This window comes from Glandiceps talaboti, chromosome 6 (genome assembly GCF_964340395.1).
Source record: "Glandiceps talaboti chromosome 6, keGlaTala1.1, whole genome shotgun sequence".
Classification (NCBI taxonomy): Eukaryota; Metazoa; Hemichordata; class Enteropneusta; family Spengelidae; genus Glandiceps; species Glandiceps talaboti.
The window spans coordinates 9,395,408-9,414,618 of NC_135554.1; the positions used below are offsets into that span (position 1 = coordinate 9,395,408).

The 19,211-nt window shown below is 36.1% G+C and overlaps 1 protein-coding gene across 1 annotated transcript in view; it reads right to left on the minus strand.

The window, feature by feature from the left end:
• Positions 1-19,211, minus strand: part of LOC144436803 (E3 ubiquitin-protein ligase RNF213-like) — a 181,123-nt gene that overhangs the window by 124,896 nt on the left and 37,016 nt on the right. The window contains exons 9-13 of the mRNA XM_078125663.1: positions 18,618-18,841; positions 15,176-15,228; positions 8,322-8,495; positions 5,307-5,482; positions 2,570-2,859 (exon numbers count right to left, since the gene is read on the minus strand). Coding sequence (XP_077981789.1) covers positions 2,570-2,859; positions 5,307-5,482; positions 8,322-8,495; positions 15,176-15,228; positions 18,618-18,841 — 917 coding nt within the window. The remainder of the gene's footprint in view (positions 1-2,569; positions 2,860-5,306; positions 5,483-8,321; positions 8,496-15,175; positions 15,229-18,617; positions 18,842-19,211) is intronic.

Genomic DNA, 19,211 nt, shown 5'->3' on the forward strand with positions numbered 1-19,211 from the left:
AAATGATGAGCTTATGCTTAGCTAGGACGTTCAATTATACTACAAACCTAACAGTGACCACAGAAATATTGATAAACATTGATATCAAAAATACAGTGGTACAAATATGTCATCGCTTCATGGGTTTCTACATTTTGAAAAGGCTCATGGCGCCAACGGTGCCTCTATCTAAGCAAATAGCGCCAATGGCGTTGTAGCACAAATGCACGTATACTCAATGTTTCATTTTTTCCAAATTGACGTGTTAAACATGTTTCTATACACCATAATTGTACTGTTCGTATGAGCATTATCTCCATTACTGTGTCAATTATGTCATATTTTATAAAAGTGTATCCACTTGCTGAGCCATCCATGTTGTCAGGTGTGCAATATACATCACTATTTCACTGTTACTATGAACACGGTCTAGTTGCTAGGCATATGCACCTTCACTTGTTGGGTGTTTAACCACTTGCCTAATCATCAATATTTGTATCTTATACACCATCATTTGGCTGTTATGGGTGTGGTCTTGTTGCTAGGTATATATACATCAATTTTTGGAATGTCTTCTGACTTGTCTATTAATGCTTGTTGTTATCTTTGAAATACACATCATAATTTGACTGTTAATGTGGGCGTGGTCTTGTTGCCAGACATATATTCTTACGTTTTTAAATCATTATTCACGTGCATAATCATCCCACGGCCTGTTGTTATCTTTGTAATATACATCGTTATTTCACTGTTTCTAAGGGCGTGGTCATGGTAGCTGGCCACTTATGTCAAACCATTTTGACCTCACTTCCAACCCCATTCACATGTAGTTTTCAAGTTATACGTTTTTGACCAAGACTGTGATATTAAGACATAATTTGCATATTACTAATGGGATCATCATGTTGTGAATACACCTTCATCTACGTATCTCCAGTGCATACCCCATTAAATGTCAGCCTAATCAGTAGTCTATATTTAGACACGAATTGTATACTATTTCGTCATATTCCTAAACACATTCTGAAATATTTATTTATTTATTACTAATTGTGTATACATAACCTATAACATGCGATATAATAGTCAGCATGTACAGTGTATGCACATTCTATACAAAACGCGTGCCACTCACTGAATATTCGAACCCAAATATAATCCGATTTTATCGAGCCAACTGCACACTATATTTGAATTCTATGTCATCAAAAAATATATTATTACACAAAAGTCACGACGACTGTTGACAGTCTTCCCAAACAGCTCAGGTGTTTTGGAATTATATATTTTTGATCAAAAAATTTTTAGACCTTACTTTCATATGAATAAAGGGATCATCATGGCATGCACAATCCTTAGTCTACACACCCTAAAGATGTTCCGACCTAATTTCAGACCAATCTGCCCTTAGTTTTGGAGTTTATTTTTTTTTTACCAAAATGTTATTTGTTCACCTAAATCACATTCCTGTGATGCAATCATTTTGCTTTGAATAATTTCCCAACTAGACACCAAAAGTACTGTTTTAATGTTGTTTCTATATGATTCGCCAGCTCAAAAAAGGAATAGGATGTGACGTCAAGGGAATTGACAATATCTCAAAGCGCCATGCATTCAAGGGTAAAATGACGAGAGAAACATGAACTTGTGATATCGAGGTTCAAACTGGTTTTTAGGCTATACCCATAGATAAATGAATTCAAAAAATGGTATAAACCTCTTGTCACACATTTATTTATCATTATCTATTGCAACATGTTACTGAATAGGACTTTCCTTTAATCATTCAAAACACATTTAACACTTAATCAAGGGGTAGATGCATAAACAATATTATTTTGACCATTTTTGCGACCATATGCTCTTTTGCCATAATAAATATTTATCTTCCTACCTGCAACAATTAAACAGAATTGGAGTTTGCAAGGCCCCCAAAAGTACACAAATGCATGTGTAACCAAACGTCTAAAAAGCCATTCTTTATGATAAATTCATGATGTTTGCATACAACTAAGACGATTGACAGAGGATTATGCGAAAGATACGGCGGGTGTCAAATTCGAGTGTGATCAGATCACGTACTACGGATCACTAGGACTGACCATGGAGTAAATGGGGAAATATCCCCTTAACATTAACATGAATGTTATCCGACGCGAAAGAAATAATATTGGGTTATCTAAGGCCTAACTTCTAACATGAAAATATAGCTTGGTGTCAAGCAAAGATATTATTTTACAAATAAGGATATTGTTTAAGGGGAACACCAATCCAGATTCTCGACAGTCATTTCATGATTTCAAATCACATGGATTTTTCTCGGTTGCAGCGACACACCAAGTTTAATCTATTTCACCTTTATGTGACCTTTCTGATCAGTGGGGCACAATTCCATAAGGAGTCTTATCATAGAATGACATAGATATTTATGTCTGCTAAGACCCATAATGCGAGGTGAAAACGCATTTTTTGTTTGCTGTTTGGGAGAGACAATTATGTGATATGAAATCGGGAAATGACCCCAGAGCCCAGAGTCTATACAAAATACCCACATTTATTCTTGGTGATCCACTTTGAAGGAAACACGTACCGTTCGATAATTCACGTCAATATGCTTGCATTTAATACATTCTCTATTGGTGCTGAACACTTTCCGATGGCGGACAAAGTTAAGTCTTGCAACAACATCGTACAAAGCGTTTACTGCTGCGCCTCCTAACATGCTCATGCCACCGGAAACAACAAATCCTGACCACTTAGGAAGCATTGCCTTCATCGCTGTTTCAGTGTTCTCCCTTCTCCATTTTTTTACGTTGAAGAATCCAGGCCATTTTTTCGGAATATCAAAGAGTATGGTGCCGTCATAACAATGATATTCAGCTGTAAAATAAATATATATGATGTATCACTGTTTTCTTCCAAGCTCGTAAAACCAAGACTTCATATAAAGCATCCCACCGACTTAGCTTAACTTTGGATAACACACTGTCACTTGCTTGTTCTTATGTCATTCACATTTATGTGATTATTTTGTGTTCATTCACATGACCACCACTCACTATTGTTATCATGTCCAAAGACTCCTAGGTTTGGTTTCATTTATCAACGTGATTGCTGTTATGTTTCTATGAGTGTGGTTTTAGTTACTTAATGTCCGATTTTAGCTCCCGTATGGGAGCTGGTGTTGCGGCGATGTCTGTCTGTCTGTCTGGCTGGATGTGTGTGTATGTGTTTGTCTGTGCAGAAGTTCTGTTCCACTGATATAAAGTACTGAAGCAAATGTTCTGCAATTTACTATCTTTACTATCAATTTACAATCAGGCTATCAATCTTAGCACTGATTAGTTTTTGGTGGGAGTGGCTTGTATGATTAATGTTAATTTGCTTAATTAATGATTTTATAAATGGAGCTATACAATGTACATGCAGAATGGCTGTACCAAATTTGATCAAACTTGCTAAATCTATGAATCATACAAAGATATAAAACACTAAAAGTCATTAACTTGTGTCAAGTTAATTAAGGTGTAATTTGCATAATTAATGAAAGTGTGTAACTCAGGTTATGTATCCAGAAAAGCTTTACCAATTTCTTTGAAACTTGTCATAAATATTGATCATACAGAGATGATAGTTCTTAATGAATTTTAGTGCTGTCAATTAATTGGTTATTTACATAATTAACGAACTTTGGTAATTAGGGGGTGATACCAAGAAATGCTGCACCTTCTTTGATGAAACTTGTTAAAGATATTGATCATACAACGATATGATAGTTCTTAATGAAATTTAGTGCTGCTATTAAATTGCTAAATTGCATTATTAAGAAACTGTGGTGGTATGTAACATATACACTTACAATCAGGTTTATCATTGTAAAAGTTTTGGTTGTTGTTTTATTTGATAGATAACAACACTTTTCCTGCTAAGCATAGCATGATTGTTACTGATGAATATAGAGAAGCCTGAATTGTTCCGTAAACAAAACTCTTCAGTATTAATGGCATTGTCTTCCATAATAACAGTGCTCCTGTCTAGCGCTAAACAACAAATTCAACTGGTCAAATGATTGACGTTAATATTTAAATGTATACTTATGTACACCTTTGTGGCGAACACTCCCTGTTTTAGCTTAATCACCCCTACTTTCAAAATAAATTCGTATTCCTAGAGGAATGACTCATTTATGCTAACCATATGCATGATCTTATTCTAATGAATATAGTTTGCCCCCACAAAGTGGGTAAACTTATATATTGAAAATGATGAATGGAAAAATAGTGTCAATGGTATAGTAGCACAACTGTAAGGTTATGTGTCAATATTCGAACAAAATGAAGAAGTTACAAGAAGGCCCCTACCTAATTGCCCTCTGGAACTTATTATCTGACATTTGCATTCTGAAGATATTGCCTAATTATCAAAAATGTTCATTTGATCGAGTTACTCAAAACAATATCAAACATATGTGATTCGATATGCTTAATGTATGTACCAAGTTATATGAAATTTGAAGATTGCATTCTTAAGATATAGCCTAATTACCGAAAATCATTAATTATGCAAAGTACTCATTAAAAGTACAAGCAATATCCCAAACCTCTTAGAACATGTCTTGATTGTTATGGTTGATATAAGTTTTCTTTCCTACGATATGGCTTGAAAACCGAAAATCATTACTTTCGCAAACTACACGTTAAAACTAGAACTATGCAGTCTTTGTAGGATATGTGTGTGGTTTGTTATGGTTGATGTGTGTGTCAAACTATATTGAATTTGAAGTGTGCATTCTTATGATATAGCTTAATTACTGAAAATCAATAGTTATGCAATTTACTCCTTTAAAGTAAAAGCTGTGTAGACAAACTTCATAGGACATGTGCGCATTTGATATAGATACGAAATTATGTGAAATTTGAAGTTTGCATTCTTAAGATATTGCTTGATTACCAAAAAACATTAATTATTCCTTAAAAATATAAACTACATCAGCATACTTTAATCGACATATGCGCATTGTTATGGTTAACGCATGCACTAAATTATATTGAATTTGAAGTGTGCATTCTTAAGATATAGCCTAATTACTACAATCCATCAATTATGTAAATGCTAATCAATGCTCATTGTCTTTTTACCACAATCTAACAATTTCTTGTCATTACCATATGGGAGATGTGTAGCAAATTTCATTTGAACCAATGCATTATTTTTTTTAGATATCGTGTCGTCGCCCCCCCCCCCCCCCTCGCACATACACGGACGTTACAGACAGATGTGAGATGCTTTAGCGGTATTTACGTATAAAAAATGTTAATTACACATACGTTGTGGTAATGCCATCTGTACCCATCGTTCAATATAGGTGTACATCTGTGGTCGTTTACTGTAAATAAGTTCTGCTTTGCCATCTATGATATATTTGTACCCAAATCCTTCATTTAAGGCATTCTTAGGAACATTAAATTTTCCTTCACAATACATGTGACCACCTTCTCTCTTCCTGAAAATGAAATAATAAATGTATTTGGTATTACCCATCACAAACGACAACAGTGAGGAATTCACATTTGATTGTATATGTTTATATTTATTATAGTAACTTGAATGTATGATTATCTTGCTAATAATAGTAGTTCGTAATGATGGTTCTAGCAAAATACTACGTCCATCTGATAGCTTGTGATACCAATGGGAGCATTGTCAGTTTCAATGAGGTTATATTGGAAATCAATTCGGAACTTTTACAGTTCACTGATTTTCCACGTTAACATACATAGAAAATCTCCTAATACAAGTGAATATCGATGAATCGATATCTGGAAACTCTAGGATGGCCCGAAGTTACAACTTTCAAAATCCATGCTTTTAAGATGATATAGTCAAACTATGTCAATGTGTTTGTGTACTATAATCATCATACAGTTATTCAGCATATGATACAATCAAGTATAGAAAGAAACTCAAATACAAAAAAAATTCTATACATATACACCAGAATTAAGTCAACTAGTCAATATAGTTCAAGAAAAATAAAGAAAACTGAAGGTAAGCATTCAATAATTGCAATGTATTCAATACCTTGCTTGGTTGTATGTCTGTGTCTAGCTGTGTGTCTGTCCATATATATGCGTGTATGTGTGTGTGTGTGTGTGTGTGTGTATGTATGTATGTATGTATGTATGTATGTATGTATGTATGTATGTGTGTGTGAGTGAGTGAGTGATTGAGTGGGTGAATGAGTGGATGGATGAATGAATGAATGAATGAATGAATGAATGAATGAATGAATGAATGAATGAATGAATGAATGAATGAATGAAATGTGAAGCGTGAAATCTTTAAAATATTACGCATTTACCGCAAGCATTACCGATCTATACAAAATTAAATGTGTTTTAAAAATGTAATCAAGTGTTGGTGTGGACGAAAGGAAGCTATGTATGTAGTCTTTCTATAGATATTATGCCCACAGAGAGACAGAGACAGGTATCCACACACGCATACATACACACACACGCTTCTCATTATGAAATCATCTGAAACAAACTATATCACAGCTGCCAAATTGATGATTTTTCCTCTCATAGTATTCATTGTTTAGTAGTTCAGAGTATAAAAAAAGTTGTTTATTATTCTTTGATACATCTTTATAATTAGGATGATTCTTTTTTATTCTTTACTGCATCTTGCATCATAAACCAATAAACTCAATGACTGGCACTGTTGCAGCGTCATCTTTAAATTTCAAAATAACTTGTTTATTACCTTTAAAGTTACCATATGAATAAAAATTGACTTTATCTGGGGATTTTAATTGATAAAACAACTCGCACCACGTTTTTTGTTCCTTTGAAATACGATTTGAATGTCCTTTCTTGAAAACATTGAAAACGTGTACAATATTGGTCATTGTACATGCAATGATTTATTGTACATGCAATGACAAACCTTTCACATATTATTTAGTTTGTTTGCAATTATTGAGTGTCAAACATGGTTTTGGTGTAAGCTCTTTTAAATTGTCATTTCAAGAAGAACAAATAGTATAAAGGTATTTTATATATTATAAATGCAAATAAATACCAATTTGCCATCTATATGGCCACTTTAAAAAAGAATGGCGAATCGAATAGGTAGGCTCAAACATTCGTGAATTTGCTTGTGAAATAAGCTCTTCTCTGACTGATGTATTAAATGCTTCGTTTCAACAAGCACTTGTTCCACCTCAGTGGAGAAAGCAATTGTCGTGCCCATACTAATGTCAAACCATCCAATATGGAATCAGTTAAGACCAGTATCACTAACGGATCACTTCGCTAAGGTTGCCAAATCATTCATATCACACACTATCTTGTTCGACTCCTTAATAACATGTTTGAGCATTCTGATAAAGCCAAGAGCCTGACTGGAATTGTGGTAACAGACTTTAGCAAAGCTTTTGATCGGGTCGACCATAATATTGCAATTCCTAAACTGCTAAAGATGGGTGCTAGATAGACCATCAATCATCCCGTGGATCTCCGACTTTCTCTATCAAAGAAGTCAGTGTGTGAAATATAAGGACACATTTTCTAATTAGAATAAATTAAAAGCTGGGTCCACCAAGGACCCCTCACTGGACCAGCCACTTTCCTCTGTATGATCAATGATGCATCTGAGACCACAGAGAGGGGCAAGCTAGCCCTGAAATATGTGACCTGACATTGGTCGAAAATACATCAGTCAACGGTCGCAACAATATGCAAGTAGAACTGTAACGATTTGACATGTGGTCACAGAATAATAATATAACTCTTAACCCATCTAAATGTCTTTCAAAGGATATCACCTTCGCCAAGAACGCCCCGCTTCCAACCCCACTGCAATTTGCTCAAAAGGTATAGCATTGCTAGCTGTCTATCTTTCATATAATTAAACGTAAGTAATTCACAACAATTTATCAAATATTTTCATATTGTTGACATTTGTGTAACCTGCCTCATTTGACCTAGACCTCCAATCATGAAGGTCACATAATTCAACATAGATATATCCACATATCTATCATGCAAATAGCAATACTAATTCCGAAGATATTGAGATTTATAATGGAAACTTCATTGGTAAATTTGGAAGGTAGATACCACAGTAACTGTTTTGAAAGCTTAATTCTCGTTTTCTTGGAGAGTCTAAAGTCATTTTCAGAAAGTTTACATTTGGAGCTTTCAAAAAATGTCTAATTAAATGTCTTCCTTCTTTGTCTTCGATTTACACATTGTTGGGGTTATTATCTTGGTTGACTTTAACAATGAGGATATGATGCAGGACAAGACTTAGTGACAGGATTTGATTGTACTTACCCCTTTCGTTCCATGAATATCGCCATACCTGGTTTACTTCCTTTGAAGTGTATATTGGCGGTGATTGGAACATGGTTTCCGTATTCATCTGCTAAAGATATATCTTTGTGTATTAAAGCTCGTAGATACACAGTAGTGGTCGAAAACGCTGTGACCTGAGGGTTTGGTGTAGTCCTAATAGGAAATGAAACCAACGTTATCATCTTAGCATAGTAAATTCATACATTTTGACTCATCAATTACTTTGTTTTTATCAGGGTTATAAAAACAAGTTTACGGGAAAATTAACTAATACCAATTACTTTAAACCTAAAACATCAGTATGATTTCGAGAGAAGTTCCAAATAGAATAAATTGCTTGTAACTTTATCGAAGAGACGATATCCTATCTGTAGATATATATAAAAGGCAATCATTTCGAATCACACTCTGCCTACATCGTCTATTCTTCCACAACACTTACATATATTATGTGCTTAAGCTGATAAGATGTGTTTAAACAGAATGCCTTCCATAACAGCAAAGTCTTAGATTTCCGTTCCTACACACAATAAATTGTTGGAATGGAAAAATCTTAGCTATAGGTGATATACCCCTTAATTGGAAAATTGCTATGCCAAATACTTAAGATGTTGCTTAATTCTGAAAATCATTAATTATGCAAATGAAATTTCAAGCTTTACAAGCCACACGTAATTTGCTATCATCAAACGTGCACCAAATGTTCTCTGTCTCCGATGAGGAAGTATCGGTTACAACTGACAGCATAATAATGTAGTAAAAATGTACCGATAACAGAGTAAAACAACCAATAATGCATCAAATAACTGATAACATAGTAACATTTTCTAACCAATAATATAGTAAAAATGTATCCATAATGTAGTATTTTTTCTAACTAACAATGTAATAAAAATTTACCTGAAATGTATAAATACCAACTACATACCGATTTTCTGATAATAAGTTCAATTAGTGAGTATCAGTTAGTTGAAAAGTTTACATTAAATGGGAGAAAATAGCGGAAAACACCTGCTCATCTGTATGTGATTTTCAAAATTCCAATTTTTATTTGACATAATTGAGAGCAAATAGTGTAGAAGAATATTGTAAATGCAAAGGTTACTTTTCTTTCTGTAATAGAGCAAGTTTATTTTATTTAACATAAACAAGTAGTCAGCAGTCAAAGACATTGCCCTGACAACATGTATTGTGTTGTGAATTGCTATTTGCATATGGTCCTATGACCTTATCAGAAAGGTTACCCAATATAATATTAGTTTCGGCAATTTGAATGGGGACCCTATTAACAAACCAGGTAAAGAGCAAATTAATGTTTTACATTGAAGATGAAGATGAAGGTCAAGGTCAAGGTCAGAATTCTGCAAAAACAGTCTTTCACTACAAAAATAAGCAGGTACACATTTAAATGATCGCCACTGGTTTAATTATAACATTGACCTTATTTTCCACCTGCTGTATGACCTCCTCACTGTTGACAAGGCGTCCACTAACGCACATCGACCTAAGACCTCACTGCTGTCCATCTTCGATAGACTTAATCAGTTCATCACAGGTGAACCAGCATGAATGTAGTACTGTTTAATATTTATGCAATCAGATTCCGGAGTTCTAAACTTGAGCAATTCCTATTAACTGCCTTTTTGAAAAATCAAATCCCGTGTTAATCACACTTTGTTGTTTGTTTTTTGCTTTGTTGTCGTCACAATTTCAGTCTTTGTTAGCATGCCCGAAATAAAATGTGTATGTGTTTAGTTAAGTCATTTTTAAGTACACCACCCAAAATCACACATTAATTCTTGGTAGAAAAAAAATACATTTTCCCGGCCAGCTGCTGTCCATTCATCAATAATACAATAGAAGCAATAAAGATAGCATTTTAAGTAAGCCACCCCAAAATGCGCCTTTCTCGGTCACATTAGCAGCTTTATTAGCACACCCTATAAGCTTTATAAGCACGCTTTTGGTAATAATACAATATAAGTTACAAAACCAAATCATGCCCTATTTGGTCGAATTCAGCATTTTTTGAACATCTTCTGTCTATTCATCATTTATACAATAAAAGTGATAAAACCATATTTTGAATGTACTCCCCAAAATCTGAATTTTTTGGATCTCTATTCGTAGGCAATGAGAGTCCTACCGGGGGTGTTTACCTGGGGGGCATTTGTCCTACAGGGTCATTTGTCTAGGTGGGGGGGGGGGGGGCATTTGTCCTAGAACCTTTCCTCCCGACAAACTAGACCAAAAGCGATCACATCGGATGCTCTTCATGCACGAAGAGAGACATTTTCAGTCTTCTGGGTCATTTGAACTTTGCAGCATGGGTGGTACCCCCATGGCACACATTCATATCATACCTCATCGAGCTATCTACACCAGTCAAGTGTCTCCATCAAGCTCCCAAATGACTGCAAGGAAGACATTTTTATATGGCTATTTTACATCACAATGGAATGGCGTCTCACTATTTCTGGATGATGCACCAATCCCGTCACCGAGCATGGACTCTACACCGATGCTAGCAGTCTTGGCTATGGTGGATACGACCAAGGACACTGGTTCCAAGGGCAATGGTTACATGACCTCAGACTTGACTTTAATTCTTCTCTTTTGATTGCTTTCAAGAATTACACTTGCAAAGGTCATCCAACAACACCGGCCTGCACACATGGTTACGCTTTTACCACTCTCTTTGACATTGCTGGTACTTTGCCTGTATACCCCGACATATCTGACGACATCCTTATCTACTTCATCTCTCATTGTGCTCACACATTTCGGCTCACATACAAAACCATCAAGCCGCAACTACTACATTCAGGCAGGGTTTCAAAACCCGTTGCTCTCTACATCCGGTGAACCACTTCAACACATCATCTGCAGCATCCGTTGTACACAAGGGAACAACACCCGCCCATGTCTACCAATAACATTCCCTCTGCTTCAAGACTTATGCCACCTCCTGCATAACACACTTTTACCCCATGGCTACGTTCTTCAGCCACCACATCCTTCTTTGATACGGGTCATTTCATTTCATGAAAATCGACAATCTCCAGTCAGTGCCACCATTCATATCAATGCATCAAAGACAGACCCCTTACAGAGAGGCTTTGTCTTCCGACTGTACAGGACTTCCAACACACTGTGCAACCATCACTACACATTCACATTTATCGAGATGCGCACAGTTATGGCAGCAGCAGAGGAACCCCTCTTTGCACTGCCTGATAGTTCTCCTCTGACTTTGTCCAAGTTTTTCAGCCCTTTACGTGTCGTACAATGTCTGCAACTTGACACCAACGTGTATGCAGGCCACTCTTTCCACAAAGTAGAGCTACGACAGCTGCAGCAGCCCACCTGCCAGACCACATCATCCCGATGCTCGGGCACTGGAACAGTGACTGTTACATGACTTACATGCAAACACTTTTACATTATTAAGGATGGCTTTCCAAAAACTGTTGAGGACTGTTGCTGGTCACACTACGGCCTTTTCTGTCACTTCCATTGGTTTTCATTAGATATTAGCCTTTGTTTTGCTTACATTGTCTATTCTACTTGTTGCATAGTTCTTCTATTTGTGGATTTGACTTTCTATTAGCTGACTTCACTATCAACTGACTTTTGCGCATAACCTGCTTTGTATGAATACTATTTGAGCTTGACTATTTTCGTTTGGGCCTAAAGCTTTTCCAGCGTTGTTTGGCTAAATAAAAGGTTCCCCTCTGTGTTTTTAGTGCAGGCCCATTTCTGGGGTATTCATAGTTTCGGGCATGATGAGTTGGTACATCCCCATGTGTTGGCAACATGGCCAACCTCTAGCGCACCCACGCTCCACCCAGACAATACTCCCCTCCCTCAGGTGTGCAGTTCTGCTGTTTTCTGGTCCTGCGTCATGAGCAACACTTGCCAGCGGTTCATCCATTCACCCTGCCTCCTGTTGTTGTTGTTGTTGTTGTTGTTGTCCGGTTCACGCATTTTGGTCTCCGACACACTCTTCCCCTCGTTCTGTGGAAGTCCCATCCCATCCCCTCCCGGATTGGTGTCATTTTGGCGTAGCCATTTCCGGCAGAAGGGTCCTATGCCCTCTGGGGCTGGGAAGTGTTTCGTTTAGGCAAGTCATTGTTTTCCCCCAGTCAAAAGGATTCAGGCCTCAAGCCCGGTCCTCCTGGGTTTGTGAACTGTACCTCAGACCACAGTCTGATGCTGGCAGCCACTCTTTTCAATGGCCATTCCAAAACTAAAAAGCAAATCTATAAAACCTTACCAAACCTCACAAATCCCCAATTCTACCTCTCGTATCATGGGGGTACTTCGGTCTGGTCATGGCATTTCCATCCCTCAGTCTTGGGGACCGTACTTCATACTAATGCCCCAATTCGTGGCATCACTTGGTACTTGGCCTCAAGCAGGCTCCAACTCACCTCAACTGGCACCACATTTCATACTCTCCCATTTTGCCAATGACTAGATCAGTAGTGTCCTCTGCCCAAAGTGTTTTCTGCTTGTGTTAGATTTATTTGATTTGTAGTTATTTTTGAAATTGTTATTTGTTTCTTGTATTGTCGCTTATTACTATTATTTTGGTTGCCATATTAAACAGCATGATTTATACTTTATTTTGGATGTGTGTGTCAAATGGTTTCATATAGTTAGAGATTAATTGTACAAATGTAGTTCAGAGATGATATACATATAGACAAGAAGGTGTCATAAAACAACTTGAGGGAAAAGGTCACTGGTGTCAAATGTTAGCAGGTTCACATTTAAATGTTGTCTCTAGGTATAAAAACAAATGTTCTTGCATAATTTGCATAATTTAGTATGGTGCTAACTTATATTTAGTATTTGGGAGACATAGTCAAGCATACCTCTAGAGTGTAAATCTCTAAGTTTATTCTTGTTGATGTATGCTGATGATTTAGTTTTATTTTCGGAAAGTGTACAATGATTGCAGTAACAGTTGAATTACCTTTTAGATTACTCCAGAGTCTGGAATTTAGAGGTCAATATTGAAAAGACAAAGATTATGGTTTTCAGGAATGGTGGTAGTCTGAGAAATAATGAGCAATGTGTTTAGCATGGACAATTTGTCGAAGTGGTTGATAAGTTTACTTATTTAGGAATGTTGTTGAGTTATAATAAGTTTTTTTGCATGCAAAAACAATTTACGGACCAGGGTAGGAAGGCACTTTTTGTACTACACCGTAACACCTCGTCATTATCCCTGAACCATGACACTTTGTTTTATTTTTCTTTAAATGTTACGTTGACAGTATTCTGTTATATGCTTCAGGGGTTTAGGGATTACACAAGGGTCAAAATATTGAAAGAGTTCACCTTGATTTCTGCAAACGTTTTCTTGGAGTACAAAAATCGACATGTAATGTTATGGCATACAGTGAGCTTTGGTTGATGATACCCTCTTAAATATAACAGAACTTACAATATAATAAAATATTGGAGTAAATTGTTAGTTTCCAGAAACTGTATTTTGAAATCTTATTACGAAAACTACAGAAAAGTTAACTGGGTTTCGTTCATAAAGCAGGAACTGCTATATCTAGGTTTTGGTGAAGTTTGGGTAAATCAGTGTACTAATAAAAGTCATCTTGATTATAAAGAAAGCCCTTTTTGACCAGGCACAACAAACTATCAGAGCTCAAATTGAAGCTTTGGTGTTATATAAGCATTGCAATGATTTGTTTTGTATTCAATATTATTTATGCAAACCCTTACCGATGCATTTTAAGAAATTAATAGCTAAATATAGATTGTCGTCACACGACATAGCCATAGAAACCGTACACTATCAAACTACAGCCAGGAATTTGAGAAATTGCCCAAAATGTAACAATGACATTGAGGATGAGTACCATTTTGTTCTTAATTGTCCTTTTTATACCGACCATCTCTCCAAATACATTAAACCATATTATTGGAAGAAACCCTCTGTGTTCAAACTTGTACAGTTATTCTCTGTCCGTAATGTAAAACAAACATATAATTTAGGAGAATTCGGAATTCGAAATTTAAGAATCATGTAAGGCATTATTTGCAATATATATATATATATATATATATATATATATATATATATATATATATATATATATATATATATATATATATATATATATATATATATATACTCCTCTTTTTTGATTCTCCATATATTTTCCTGTGTACAGACATGCGATTTTGTTTTGGTTTTGTATGTTACTGATGAGCAGTGACGCTCAAGGTGAATAAATAATTGTATGGCCTAAATCCATGAGAGGTCACGTCAGGGCATATCAGATCATGTCAAGATACTTTGACCTATGCTTAATCAGGTCAGGTCACTTACTACTTTATTGCTAAATTACTACTTTTTTACTAAATGTTCACTACATTACTACGTTGATACATTATCGGTTGGTTACTACGTTACCAGTTGTGACATCATTTAGTTTGCATCTGGTTTATTGCTTAAGTAATGTCCCATTTAACATGGAGATCAGTCCAGCAGATTTTGATTTATGGTCACTTGTGCACACACACACACATTTCTCGTTCTACCTTCAAGTATACACACACACACCACGCCTATCAGTACTAAAGTACAAAAGTAGGTGACATTACAAATTTCAATACCAATAGTCATACATTGATCAACCAATCCGGTATATATTTGTAAAATGGTAAACATAAAATTTCCAGTACAAGACCTACAAATCTTATAATATAGAAAAGACAGTTACTCAATGCTTTAGATTAGATTTCTGTTTACTGTATGAGTAGCTTGAAATGATAGCTCATAAGGTAAGGTAAAGTGAACCCACCATTTGTCCTGATTTCCGATAATTGCCCATGAATCGTCATTCAGCACATCACCCTGTTGATAAATGCATTGTACTTTTAGTTAATGAAAACATGTTATAACTGATTTAAGGAAAGTACTCTGCCAGCAATCAAATAAACTTACAAGTCGCAGTTATATTTAATTTCTCTGAACAAAGATAGCAAAGTTTTCTTGTATCTTCTCCGCAGGTTGATTTATTGAACTTCATTCAGTGTGCTAACAGAACAGCAATTGAAATAATACTACTTCAGAATTTGCGACCATGTCTTTACTTTCGGGGATGAAATTAATTATAACTGCGACTTGTAATTTATTGAAAATAATTCATTTGTGAAATGAATACTTGCCCAGTATTCTTCAAGAACATTATTGAAGCAAATTACGTCAATAACATGCAAATTAGATAAATAATATGCATCATTTTGCTCTAGAAGTATTCATTTCTTGACATAACTGGATACGTTATATGTAAAACACTTCATTCTTTCGGACTGAGTAATATTTTGAGATAATGATGACGATATTAAGAAAACCAACTAACAGTTATTGTCAAGTTTGTTGTGTTTCTGAAAGAAGACTCATACAATATTTTTATTGCATGCACCATATTTTTTTACGAATCGATGTGAAGCAGTGTCTATGAACACTACTAATGACTTCACCCATAGCAACAGTCAGAAAATCGTGTTGATTCTCTAGACTATAAATGATATTTAATGATGTAACTTATGAGACAACATAAAAAAGACATCCTCGTATGGTGTCCATTTAATGTCAAAATTACTACATGGAATTTGAGACACTGCAACTTGCCATTTGTCAATGAGACATCCTGTTTAAAATTCTCGTTTGCGATTTGAAAACGGAAGATACAACTTCCACATGACATTTGACTATGCAACATTTTCTATGAGTAGACCAACTTCTATATGACAGTTTTAATTTCATTGTGCCTCACAAGACTACATGGAGAGAGACTGGTAACAGGTCAAAGTATGCTAACCTCCCATGACCACTACGGTTGCCCTCATGGTGTACCTGGGTCACCCTGATACGTCGGGCTAATAGGGGCTCTGGTGAAACTGTGACCAATGCAGCAAGCCGGCAGTGGATTACCCACCACTCGAAATAAATACTAAAAATACAAACAGACTAACCCTACGATAACTGGAAGAAAGAGATTGCCCAGTGAAATTAGTCGTATACATGAAGAATTGAAGTCCTACAAGTCCGAAGTATTGAGTGTTGCTACAAATACTTGTGGTATGAAGAAAATCGGCAACTCAAAGACAATGATACAGCTACTAATTGGAATGACAGGACTGAAACTGTTGTAGAAGAGAATAGGTCAAACAATGGGAGAAGACCTGAGACAGAGATATCAATACATATTACCAGGTGGCGAATAAAGTTTCCAAGAAAGATGTAAGGGAATTGCGGGACAGAGTTTGGGACAATTTTGGTATGTTGTTGGTTGAAGAATCCTAAGGCATGATAAGAAAATTCCATAAGGCCAAGGTTGTAAGGATATATGGTAACAAGTGCAGTCCCACTGAAATCATCAATGACAGCAACGAGAATCCGATAATATGTCTCGGGGCAGTATTAGATTGATGGATAGTTTGAGTAGTCTGTTGAATCGAACTGGAGAGGTTCCCACCTCCAAGGACAACGAATATCCAGTAAAAGGGAAGTGAGCTGCACGCCTTACTATCGGTGCTATAAGTGGTGGATGTTGTGAGACTTGCCCCAAACCACAAGGCATTTGGTGTAGAAAGCTATGCTGAGATCATAAAGGCATCTTGGTAAGCCACAATTAGGTGGCTTCAGCAAATTTTCAAGCTGTTTGGTTACAGCAACAACACCACTTGACTGGCAACAAGCCAAACTTTTACTAGAAAAACAAAGGCATTGGACAATTAATGCATATGATCCCGCACTATACCCCATTACAAACTAGTCTTATGTAATGAAATCTGATGGAAGGAAAACACGCATCAAGACACACGGTAACACCACCGCTGGATAAATGACATATGTAAAGCTGAACTAAAATGTGACATTACAACTGCTTCTAGCAGAGTATTCAATCACAGTTTGCATTTCCCTCGACACCCACGGTGGTAAAAAGAAGTTAAGAAATATTTCATTTGAAAAATCGACATTCGACTTCCATATGGCATCATCACAAAGGAAATTCAGTTTCACACACACACACACACACACACACACACACACGCACATTTCCCGTTCTACCTTCAAGTATTACACGAAAACGGGCCTCAACAGGTAACCCAAGATAATTTTGGCACAACATACAGCTTCACTCTGTGTTTACTTATAATAGTAGACCATTCTTTCTGGGGTTTTATCTGTTCTCTCAATTGGCAGGCGTCATATATGGTCGCATGACGGAGAGTAAAGCATCAGTGCCGAATACAGACTATATTCAGCAAAACGACAAGGCGCAGTCATTCTGTTATGTAGTCTGTATGCAGTCCGGCATAGACATAAGCCTGTTTAGCATTATCTCCCTTTCAGTCCCTCGGTCTCATTACTTATTGTATTCACGATAAATGAAGGTTCGGCGTTCGTTTCGAATATAGTGTACCGAACTTAGCTGTTCGACCGGACGTGGATACTTTTCCTGCCTCTGGGAGGTCATTGTTTATAAAAATCCAAACAACAGACGAATGCAAAGACGACAATAATGCAAATGAGACAATATTTCAGTCACCCAATGGGTCATTTTTGGCCACAATTACCTTTGGTTACCCGTAGACGCTGCTCTAATTTGGCATAATTATAAATACTTGTGGGTAGAATGGAAAATGTAACTGATTTTCTCACATGTTATACTGGATTGAAAAGTTAAATGTCGATTTTAAAAACGAAACTTCAAACTGTCAAATAGAAAATGGACTTCTGAAACATAATGTTGTACAGTCAAATTGCATGTAGTAGTAGAATCTTCCATTGACAAATGGCAGGTCGCAGTCTCAAATTGCATGGAGAAATGTTATCACTGATTGGATAATATCCTCTTTTTGTGTCGTGCATAATTAAACCTGTTATATAAGAAGTTCAATGTTCTCGTCAGTGAGCTGTTTTTGACCTGAAACCAGCAAGTTTCTAGTAAGTGAATAAGACAACATATCATATGTCAAGGTACTTAAACCCAGGTTTACTGTTTTACAATTTTTTATGGAGAATCATATGTAGTTTATCGGATTTCCAAAAAATAGCGTCCGACATCACAGGAATCTGCAAAGAAAATTACGCATTTACATATGACTTGTGCTACAAACGATGGAACATCGAGTTCCTAGCTTATCTATGTAGTTACAAGCAGCCAATACTTATACAATTTGCAATGTCAGAATACTAACATTATACTTTGTGTTAAATATGAAGACATTTACCTTGTTCATTTTGTCCTGGTCCTTTGCAATGTCTTGCCCATCTTTTTCATATTTTGTTGACTGACTGCCAGGGTCAATCCCTGACATGTTTTTATCAACCAATTTTTGTGCTTTCTGTACATCTTTGGTAGTTACAGCTGTAGGTCCGTCTGGCTTTTCATGAAACAAGTCTTCATCAGAACAGCTGTGGTATGATTCATTCTCATCACTTGAGTTCGCCGTACCTGATTGACAAATAGGTATGTCAGACTCTTCATATCAATTGTATTATTGCTCGGCTTTAAACAGGTCTGTTTGTATGAAGGATGAATATAACATTTCCAATTGTGTTCAATTCATATTTGTTGACAAACATTTTACCTTCCGTAAGGTAATTTAAGGATAAAAAGTATGTGTGTTGTCTGTCTGTTTGTCTGTGTCTGTCTGTGTATATCTGTCGTTCTGTCTGTCTGCCTGTCTGTGTCAAAGTTTTCTCAAAAATACCGCCAATGGCGTTGTAGCACAACTGTACAGTTATTAAAAATGTTTATCCATATGTTAGTCCATGCTAACAATAGGTGTTCATTTTGCTGAATGACTAGTAGCCTATCCAAC